The 11,369-nt window shown below is 50.4% G+C and overlaps 1 protein-coding gene across 1 annotated transcript; it reads right to left on the reverse strand.

The window, feature by feature from the left end:
- Nucleotides 1–124: 124 nt before the first annotated feature.
- Nucleotides 125–3,812, reverse strand: LOC109735759 (disease resistance protein RGA2). Its single transcript, XM_020294956.4, has one exon. It carries the CDS (start codon nt 3,675–3,677, stop codon nt 393–395), a length of 3,285 nt encoding a protein of 1,094 aa, XP_020150545.1. The 5' UTR covers nt 3,678–3,812; the 3' UTR covers nt 125–392.
- Nucleotides 3,813–11,369: the final 7,557 nt, after the last annotated feature.

Here is an 11,369-nt window from a genome sequence, read left to right on the forward strand (position 1 = left end):
ATGGTTACACTGTCAACCACTGTCACGAGTCCTAGCACACAGGCTGAACAGATTCCAACAACTTGGTGCTATTTGAGTTCCTCAGATAGAAAGCTTGTCCTAATGGAATTGGCAAGAACAAGGCTTCAACAAAAGATCATGGTTACACTCTGTCAAAACATGGAAGTTAATGCAGTTACCTGTATGCAGATTTCTACTAGCACACAAGCTGAACAAATTCCACGCATTTTATTTGAGTTCCCGAGACGGACCTAATTGTCCAAATGAAATTGAAAAGGACACTCCTATAGAAATACTAGTATGGTTACAATGTCTCAAAGCTGCAAGCTTAACTCAGTAAGCTGCAGGCAACACACGCCGATGTTCGCACTCTGATCTCCGAGTTGCAGAGACTACGCCGTATTGTAAGAAAACTTGAGCTTCTTCAACTGCTCCTCCAGCAACGGGTGGCACTTCTCGAACGACAGTGTCCTCAGGGAGACTGGCAAGCCCGTACGTGGCAACGACCGAATCTTCGGACAGTTGAATATACGCATGAACTGGAGAGTGGACAAAGTGTACAAATCTTCAGGGAGTGCAACAAGGTTCCCACAGTCCTGAAACAACAGCTCTTGCACCGACGGGAAACACCAACACAGCTTCTTGTTGCGAGGACCATGAACAACCACGGAGTCAGTGGACTGGTAGAGTACAAGGGTCTTAAGAGCAGGCGCTGCGCTTCTCATCATCAGGCTAAGGAGAGAGGTGCTACTGATGGTCAGGCACTCGAGCTTTTGCAACCCCTGGCCTTCACCGACGTCGAGAAACATCGAGGGGTCAAGGTCTGTCAACCTAGGACAGTTCACAATGTGCAGGTTGATGAGTGATGAAAGGTGGTGCAATCCACCCAAGGATTGCAGGCTGCTGCAGTTATCGACATACATCCCTCGGAGTGATCGCATCTGTGAAACTATTTCTGCTGGAAGGGACAGTAAGTTAGGACAGTTGTATATAATCAAGCTTTCGAGTGAAGGCAGGCTGTGCAAGCAGGATGGAAGCGATGCATCGACATGGCCGCATGATCTCATAAGCAACTCCTCCATTGACGGCGGCAGGGTCAGTTTCCTTGTGGGTGGAAGCTCTGGACAATTTTGAATTTCCAATACGCGAAGAGAAGCAAAGCCCTGAAATCTTTCCACAGGGAGCAATGCTAGTTTTGAGCAGTTCATAACAGTTATTTCGGTGATTCCCTGCAAACTCTGTGCCTGTAGACACTCATCGAGACTCCTCAGGTTTTTGCATCGTATGATGTGCAACCTCCTGAGGGAAGAAGGGAGGCTGGTGATTTCAGTTAGGAAATGGCAGTTGGAGAGACTGAGCTCACACAAACAGCAAAGAGTTCCAGCCTGCAACCAAGATGGTGTTTGGATGCCACTGTAGTGCTTCAATTTCAAGCTCTCAAGGTTGGGATGAGGCTCAAGTGATTCAACAATAATGCTTTCTTCTGAACATTTAGCATCGCTAAATTCTGGATTACCAACTTCACTTGAAGACCATTCAAGAATCAACCGTTGTAGGTGTGCTTTTGCGTTCATCTTGGCTTTCAAGGCATCATCCTTCAGAACATTCTCAAGATTCCTAAGATGTAAAGTTTCAGTCAGCTGTGTCATGTCCTTCAGTTCGGCGATTCTGTGCCCTTGTCCTTCCGGAATTTCAAATACTAAAGAGTTCTCGAGTGATGTCAAATTGCTTATATTTCTCATCACCAAAGAAATCGGTTCATTCGTGTAACATTTCCTCAGATTGGCTAATCTAGTCAAGCCCTTGGGATGGCTCTTCAGAGGGACGTTCAACACATTCAGAATTTGCAGATTGCTTAGTTGGCAAATGGAGTCAGGCAACCATTGGATCTTTGTGTAAGAGATATCAATATACCGGAGAAGTTTTAGATTGCCAATATTCCTAGGGAGCTCTTTGATCGCACACTCCCGTAGCACCAGCACGCGGATATTACTCAGTTTATCAAACAAAATACCAAGTGAGCAACTCAAATCTTGCCCAGACATACCGAAAATCAAAAGCGACCGCAGCTTTGTGTATCTTCCTAATTCAAGAAACTTGCTCAGTTCAAGATATTTTGTGCACACTGACAGATGGCGAATGGTTGAAGGGATTTTCGGAAGGCATCTTGCATCAGTCAGACAAAAACATTCATCTATAGAGAGTGACTGTGCGAGATCAGACATCAGGTCATGCATGACGAAACATGAGTCACTGAATATGTGTTGCTGAAAAAAGGACCTGCTGAGCAATTCTTTCAAGCATATGCTCCCAAAGTCGCCTTGAGGTGAGATGAAGCCTTCTGCAATCCACATGTCAATCAGAGTCTCCTTCCCGAAGATATGCCCCTTCGGAAATATCGCGCAGAATGTGAAGCATTGCTTGAGGTGTGCCGGGAGGTACTGGTAACTCAGTCGAAGAGCCGGGAGAATCCCTCCGGCACCTTGCTCAAGCTCCCATAGTCCACTTGCCATGACTATGCTCCAATGCTTTGTGCTCATGTCAGAGCTCAGTGCCCCGCCGACAGTCTTGGCAGCAAGAGGGGAGCCCTTGAGCCTGTGGGCAATCTTCTTGCCAATGGCCACCAATTCAGGATGGCCGGCAGGGTCCTCATCGCCGAATGCATACTGCTTGAACAGTTCCCAATAAGCCTCCTCCGGTAACCCATTCAGACAGAACAGTTCAGCCGCTCCGGCGGCATCCGCAACCTTGCAAGAGCGACCGGTCACCAAGATGGCACTTCCAGGATGCCCAAACTTCAGTGGTGCCACGAGTGTCTGAAACTCCAGACTGTCCTCACACCAGGCATTGTCAAGGACAAGAAGGAACCTCCTGGACCTGACCAAATCCCTGAGAACCACCTGAAGTGAGTCCAAATTGCCAAGGCCGGTTTGCGCCGCCGCGCCTTTGGTCGCCGACTCTATGATCACCTTGGTCACCAGCGTCACGTCCGGCGATTCCGGCAGGCAAACCCACATCCGCAGGTCGAAGTGGTCCAGCACCCTCTGGTCGTTGTACACAACCTGCGCCAGAGTGGTCTTCCCCACGCCGCCCATGCCAAGGATCGCCAACACGGCCACGCCGTCACGGCTCTTCCGTCGTTTCGCGCCGCCGCCGCCGCCGGAATCGTGGGCACGGACTGGATTCAGAAGCAGACGGACCACATCCTCGCGCTCCCGGTCTCTGCCGAGAACCAGAGGCCTCCCGGCGAACGAGCTCGTCTCCCGGAACGCGCGCCGCGGCGTCGCCTTGCCGGCCGCGTCCAGCACGGCGACAGCCCGCTCCAGGTCGGTGGACGCGTACTCGAGCCGAGACCTGACGCCTCGGGCTCTATCCGCCGCGCCGGTGACCAACCCGCGCAGGAAACCGCGCACGGATGGGAAGAGGCTCTGGCTCGCCTGCTTGTCGTCCGTGGCGAGCTCGTCCGCGAGGTCCTCGGCGTCGCCGGCGGCGTCCTTGAGCCGGGCGAGGAGATCGGCGACGCCGGGGTTGGCGAACCGCCACTGCTCCGCTCGCTCGACGAGCGCGTGCACGCGGGACAGCACGGAGCGCAGCCTGCCCACTTCGTCGCCGAGGCCTGCGTGGGCGCCCCACGCGCCGGCGGTGGCCGACAAGCCGGTGGTCAGGAGCCAATCCATGGAGGTAGATGGACCGAGGTAAAAAGAGGTGGAAATGGGTGAAGATTTTTTTTCTAGACAAGGTAGTTAGTCACTAAACCAAAATGAGATTGGGTGTGGCTTAACCAAGTACGAGTACAAGTCAAGACATAACGAAAAAGAAAAACCAACGCCCCGCTTGGATGATCGTTTCCGCTCCGTATGTGGCTGGTTTAAAATACACGCCTTGATAAGATCGACAGGGGAGAATACAGAGTCCCCTTTCCCCTTTCCCCTCCCTCCCGAGCCGCTTGCGCGGGCGGCTCCGAAGGCGCCAACCCTAGCCCCGCGAGCGCCCCCACTCCTCGTTCTCCTCGGGCCGCCGCCGCCGCTGGCGGCGGCGGCGGTGGCGGTGGCGGCGCCTGGCCATCAAAGGCGGCGGGCGAAGTCTGCGAGCCCCAACGGGCCTCCCACGCGCGGGGGAGCGGCGTCATGCGGGCGGCGCGGTGGGTTCTCTCCGGCGAGGTGGCGGGTGACGAGGCGCGCGTGGTGTGGTGGTGCACGACCGCGAGTGGAGATGCTGGAGCGCGGCGGCTCGCCTGCGTGCGCTTGCTGGTGGCTGTCAATGGAGGCGGCGCGTCCGGTCATGGAGGCGACGGATCTCGGCCTGGAGGGCTGCGCAAGCAGTGGTCGGGGGATGTTGCGGTGGACGGGGCGCTCGTCTTGCCCTTGCCGACGCCGGAGTGGTGCTGCAGGTGTTGCCACGGGAGGGGAGGAGACGGCGCGGTTTGGATCTGGGCTGGTGTGCCCAGGCCAGCAAGCAGCAGGGAGCTCCGTGCGGTCCGTGGACGAAGCGTGGCTGTCCACCAGAGTGGCGTGACCAGCCATTGCTTGCGGCGCCGGCTGCTCCTGGCCGTGGTGGAGCTGGATGGTGGTCTGGAGTTGTTCTTCCCCGGCCGTGCGGGAGTTGGAAGATGGTGTGAGTGCCCTCGGCCGTGCAGGGCTTCGGTGTTCTGCGATGTTACGTGCATGATGGCGAGGTGCTGCGGCGGCGGCGGTGTGATCCATTACAGCCAACTGGCCTCAATTCATCGTGATGGGTGGAGGTGGGCGATGTTACAGATGAAAATCATGCCCGTCTTCGGTCGGTGTTGGCGACGACGGCGCCTGCGGGTGTCGTTTCCCTCCTTGGAGGCGTCGCTACGGTGTGTCGGCATCTCCCCCTTCTCGTTTGGATTGTTGTCTCTGTTGGGGATCGTTGCAGAATTTTAAAATTTTCTACGCATCACCAAGATCCATCTACGGAGTTTACTAGCAACGAGAAGGAAGGAGTGCATCTACATACCCTTGTAGATCGCGAGCGGAAGCGTTCAAGTGAACGGGGTTGATGGAGTCGTACTCGTCGTGATCCAAATCACCGATGACCGAGCGCTGAACGGACGGCACCTCCGCGTTCAACACACGTACGGAGCAGCGACGTCTCCTCCTTCTTGATCCAGCAAAGGGGAAGGAGAGGTTGATGGAGATCCAGCAGCACGACGGCGTGGTGGTGGAAGTAGCGGTGATCCCGGCAGGGCTTCGCCAAGCGCAAGCGGGAGGGAGAGGTGTCACGGGAGGGAGAGGGAGGCGCCAGGGGCTGTGGTGCGGCTGCCCTCCCTCCCCCCACTATTTATAGGGGCCCTGGGGGGGCGCCGGCCCCCTGGAGATCCCATCTGAGAGGGGGGGAGGGGCGGCCAAGGGGTGGCTTGCCCCCCAAGCCAAGTGGGGCGCCCCCACCCCCAGGGTTTCCAACCCTAGGCGCAGGGGAGGCCCATGGGGGGCGCACCAGCCCACCAGTGGCTGGTTCCCCTCCCCACTTCAGCCCATGGGGCCCTCCGGGATAGGTGGCTCCACCCGGTGGTCCCGGTACAATACCGATAACCCCCGAAACTTTCCCGGTGGCCGAAACTGGACTTTCTATATATAATTCTTCACCTCCGGACCATTCCGGAACTCCTCGTGATGTCCGGGATCTCATCCGGGACTCCGAACAAATTTCGGTTTCCGCATACTAATATCTCTACAACCCTAGCGTCACCGAACCTTAAGTGTGTAGACCCTACGGGTTCGGGAGACATGCAGACATGACCGAGACGCCTCTCCGGTCAATAACCAACAGCGGGATCTGGATACCCATGTTGGCTCCCACATGTTCCACGATGATCTCATCGAATGAACCACGATGTCGAGGATTCAATCAATCCCGTATACAATTCCCTTTGTCAATCGGTACGTTACTTGCCCGAGATTCGATCGTCGGTATCCCAATACATCGTTCAATCTCGTTACCGGCAAGTCACTTTACTCGTACCGTAATGCATGATCCCGTGACCAGACACTTGGTCACATTGAGCTCATTATGATGATGCATTACCGAGTGGGCCCAGAGATACCTCTCCGTCATACGGAGTGACAAATCCCAGTCTCGATCCATGCCAACCCAACAGACACTTTCGAAGATACCCGTAGTGCACCTTTATAGTCACCCAGTTACGTTGTGACGTTTGGTACACCCAAAGCACTTCTACGGTATCCGGGAGTTGCACGATCTCATGGTCTAAGGAAATGATACTTGACATTGGAAAAGCTCTAGCAAACGAACTACACGATCTTTTGTGCTATGCTTAGGATTGGGTCTTGTCCATCACATCATTCTCCTAATGATTTGATCCCGTTATCAATGACATCCAATGTCCATAGTCAGGAAACCATGACTATCTGTTGATCAACGAGCTAGTCAACTAGAGGCTCACTAGAGACATGTTGTGGTCTATGTATTCACACATGTATTACGATTTCCGGATAACACAATTATAGCATGAACAATAGACAATTATCATGAACAAGGAAATATAATAATAACCATTTTATTATTGCCTCTAGGACATATTTCCAACAGTCTCCCACTTGCACTAGAGTCAATAATCTAGTTACATTGTGATGAATCGAACACCCATAGAGTTCTGGTGTTGATCATGTTTTGCTCTAGGGAGAGGTTTAGTCAACGGATCTGCTACATTCAGGTCCGTATGTACTTTACAAATATCTATGTATCCATTTTGAACACTTTCACGAATGGAGTTGAAGCGACGCTTGATATGCCTGGTCTTCCTGTGAAACCTGGGCTCCTTGGCAAGGGCAATAGCTCCAGTGTTGTCACAGAAGAGAGTCATCGGGCCCGACGCATTGGGAATCACCCCTAGGTCGGTAATGAACTCCTTCATCCAGATTGCTTCTTGCGCTACCTCTGAGGCCGCCATGTACTCCGCTTCACATGTAGATCCCGCCACGACGCTTTGCTTGCAACTGCACCAGCTTACTGCCCCTCCATTCAAAATGTACACGTATCCGGTTTGTGACTTCGAGTCATCCAGATCTGTGTCGAAGCTAGCGTCGACGTAACCCTTTACGACGAGCTCTTCGTCACCTCCATAAACGAGAAACATATCCTTAGTCCTCTTCAGGTACTTCAGGATATTCTTGACCGCTGTCTAGTGTTCCATGCCGGGATTACTTTGGTACCTTCCTACCAAACTTACGGCAAGGTTTACATCAGGTCTGGTACACAGCATGGCATACATAATAGACCCTATGGCTGAGGCATAGGGGATGACACTCATCTTTTCTCTATCTTCTGCCGTGGTCGGGCATTGAGCCGTGCTCAATTGCACACCTTGCAATACAGGCAAGAACCCCTTCTTGGACTGATCCATATTGAACTTCTTCAATATCTTTTCAAGGTACGTACTCTGTGAAAGACCAATGAGGCGTCTTGATCTATCTCTATAGATCTTGATGCCTAATATATAAGCAGCTTCTCCAAGGTCCTTCATTGAAAAACATTTATTCAAGTAGGCCTTTATACTTTCCAAGAATTCTATATCATTTCCCATCAATAGTATGTCATCCACATATAATAAGAGAAATGCTACAGAGCTCCCACTCACTTTCTTGTAAACACAGGCTTCTCCATAAGTCTGTGTAAATCCAAACGCTTTGATCATCTCATCAAATCGAATGTTCCAACTCCGAGATGCTTGCACCAGCCCATAGATGGAGCGCTGGAGCTTGCATACCTTGTTAGCATTCTTAGGATCGACAAAACCTTCCGGCTGCATCATATACAATTCTTCCTTAAGAAAGCCGTTAAGGAATGCCGTTTTGACGTCCATTTGCCATATCTCATAATCATAGAATGCGGCAATTGCTAACATGATTCGGACGGACTTCAGCTTCGCTACGGGTGAGAAAGTCTCATCGTAGTCAACCCCTTGAACTTGTCGATAACCCTTAGCGACAAGTCGAGCCTTATAGACGATCACATTACCATCCGCGTCTGTCTTCTTCTTAAAGATCCATTTATTTTCTATGGCTCGCCGATCATCGGGCAAGTCAGTCAAAGTCCATACTTCGTTTTTATACATGGATCCTATCTCGGACTTCATGGCTTCTAGCCATTTGTCGGAATCCGGGCCCGCCATCGCTTCTTCATAGTTCGAAGGTTCACCGTTGTCCAACAACATGATTTCCAGGACAGGGTTGCCGTACCACTCTGGTGCGGAACGTGTCCTTGTGGACCTACGAAGTTCAGCAGTAACTTGATCCGAAGCTTCATGATCATCATCATTAACTTCCTTCCCAGTCGGTGTAGGCACCATAGGAACATCTTCCCGCGCTGCGCTACTTTCCGGTTCGGAAGGGGTGACTATCACCTCATCAAGTTCCACTTTCCTCCCACTCACTTCTTTCGAGAGAAACTCTTTCTCCAGAAAGGACCCGTTCTTGGCAACAAAGATTTTGCCTTCGGATCTGAGGTAGAAGGTATACCCAATGGTTTCCTTAGGGTATCCTATGAAGACACATTTTTCCGACTTGGGTTCGAGCTTTTCAGGTTGAAGTTTCTTGACATAAGCATCACATCCCCAAACTTTTAGAAACGACAGCTTAGGTTTCTTCCCAAACCATAATTCATACGGTGTCGTCTCAACGGATTTCGACGGAGCCCTATTTAAAGTGAATGCGGCAGTCTCTGAAGCATAGCCCCAAAATGAGAGCGTTAGATCGGTAAGAGACATCATAGATCACACCATATCGAATAGAGTGCGATTACGACGTTCGGACACACCATTTCGCTAAGGTGTTCCAGGCGGCGTGAGTTGTGAAACGATTCCACATTTCCTTAAGTGCGTAGCAAATTCGTGACTTAAATATTCTCCCCCACGATCTGATCGTAAGAACTTTATTTTCCTGTCACGTTGATTCTCAATCTCACTCTGAAATTCATTGAACTTTTCAAAGGTTTCAGACTTGTGTTTCATTAGGTAGACATACCCATATCTACTTAAGTCATCAGTGAGAGTGAGAACATAACGATAGCCACCGCGAGCCTCAGCACTCATTGGACCGCACACATCAGTATGTATGATTTCCAATAAGTTGGTTGCTCGCTCCATTGTTCCGGAGAACGGAGTCTTGGTCATTTTGCCCATGAGGCATGGTTCGCATGTGTCAAATGATTCATAATCGAGAGACTCTAAAAGTCCATCAGCATGGCGCTTCTTCATGCGCTTGACACCAATGTGACCAAGGCGGCAGTGCCACAAGTATGTGGGACTATCGTTATCAACTTTATATCTTTTGGTATTCACACTATGAATGTGTGTAACATCACGTTCGAGATTCATTAAGAATAAACCATTAACGAGCGGGGCATGACCATAAAACATATCTCTCATATAAATAGAACAACCATTATTCTCGGATTTAAATGAGTAGCCATCTCGAATTAAACGAGATCCTGATACAATGTTCATGCTCAAAGCTGGCACTAAATAACAATTATTGAGGTTTAAAACTAATCCCGTAGGTAAATGTAGAGGCAGCGTGCCGACGGCGATCACATCGACCTTGGAACCATTCCCGACGCGCATCGTCACCTCGTCCTTCGCCAGTCTCCGCTTATTCCGCAGCTCCTGTTTTGAGTTACAAATATGAGCAACCGCACCGGTATCAAATACCCAGGAGCTACTACGAGTACTGGTAAGGTACACATCAATTACATGTATATCACATATACCTTTGGTGTTGCCGGCCTTCTTGTCCGCTAAGTATTTGGGGCAGTTCCGCTTCTAGTGACCACTTCCCTTGCAATAAAAGCACTCAGTCTCAGGCTTGGGTCCATTCTTTGACTTCTTCCCGGCAACTAGCTTACCGGGCGCAGCAACTCCCTTGCCGTCCTTCTTGAAGTTCTTCTTACCCTTGCCTTTCTTGAACTTAGTGGTTTTATTCACCATCAACACTTGATGTTCCTTTTTGATCTCCACCTCCGCTGATTTCAGCATTGAATATACCTCAGGAATGGTCTTTTCCATCCCCTGCATATTGAAGTTCATCACAAAGCTCTTGTAGCTTGGTGGAAGCGACTGAAGGATTCTGTCAATGACCGCGTCATCCGGGAGATTAACTCCCAGCCGAGACAAGCGGTTGTGTAACCCAGACATTCTGAGTATGTGCTCACTGACAGAACTATTTTCCTCCATTTTACAACTGAAGAACTTGTCGGAGACTTCATATCTCTCGACCCGGGCATGAGCTTGGAAAACCATTTTCAGCTCTTCGAACATCTCATATGCTCCATGTTTCTCAAAACGCTTTTGGAGCCCCGGTTCTAAGCTGTAAAGCATGCCGCACTGAACGAGGGAGTAATCATCAGCACGTGATTGCCAAGCGTTCATAACGTCTTGGTTCTCTGGGATGGGTGCTCACCTAGCGGTGCTTCTAGGACATAATCTTTCTTGGCAGCTATGAGGATGATCCTCAGGTTCCAGACCCAGTCCGTATAGTTGCTGCCATCATCTTTCAGCTTGGTTTTCTCTAGGAACGCGTTGAAGTTGAGGGCAACGTGGGCCATTTGGTCTACAAGACATATGGTAAAGATTTTAGACTAAGTTCATGATAATTAAGTTCATCTAATCAAATTATTCAATGAACTCCCACTCAGATAGACATCCCTCTAGTCATCTAAGTGAAACATGATCCGAGTTAACTAGGCCGTGTCCGATCATCACGTGAGACGGACTAGTCAAGATCGGTGAACATCTTCATGTTGATCGTATCTTCTATACGACTCATGCTCGACCTTTCGGTCTTCCGTGTTCTGAGGCCATGTCTGTACAAGCTAGGCTCGTTAAGTCAACCTAAGTGTATTGCGTCTGTTCCGAGGCCATGTCTGTACATGCTAGGCTCGTCAACACCCGTTGTATGCGAACGTTAGAATCTATCACACCCGATCATCACGTGGTGCTTCGAAACAACGAACCTTCGCAACGGTGCACAGTTAGGGGGAACACATCTCTTGAAATTTTAGTGAGGGATCATCTTATTTATGCTACCATCGTTCTAAGCAAATAAGATGTAAACATGACAAACATCACATGCAAATCATAAAGTGACATGATATGGCCAATATCATCTTGCGCCTTTTGATCTCCATCTTCGAGGCGCGGCATGATCACCTTCGTCACCGGCATGACACCATGATCTCCATCATTGTGTCTTCATGAAGTTGTCACGCCAACGATTACTTCTACTTCTATGGCTAACGCGTTTAGCAATAAAGTAAAGTAATTTACATGGCGTTATTCAATGACACACAGGTCATACAAAAAATAAAGACAACTCCTATGGCTCCTGCCG

Source organism: Aegilops tauschii, chromosome 2, assembly GCF_002575655.3.
Source record: "Aegilops tauschii subsp. strangulata cultivar AL8/78 chromosome 2, Aet v6.0, whole genome shotgun sequence".
NCBI lineage: Eukaryota > Viridiplantae > Streptophyta > Magnoliopsida > Poales > Poaceae > Aegilops > Aegilops tauschii.

Coding starts and splice junctions, on each gene's coding strand:
- LOC109735759 (XM_020294956.4), bottom strand. CDS start 3,677: ATGGATTGGCTCCTGACCACCGGCTTGTCGGCCACCGCCGGCGCGTGG.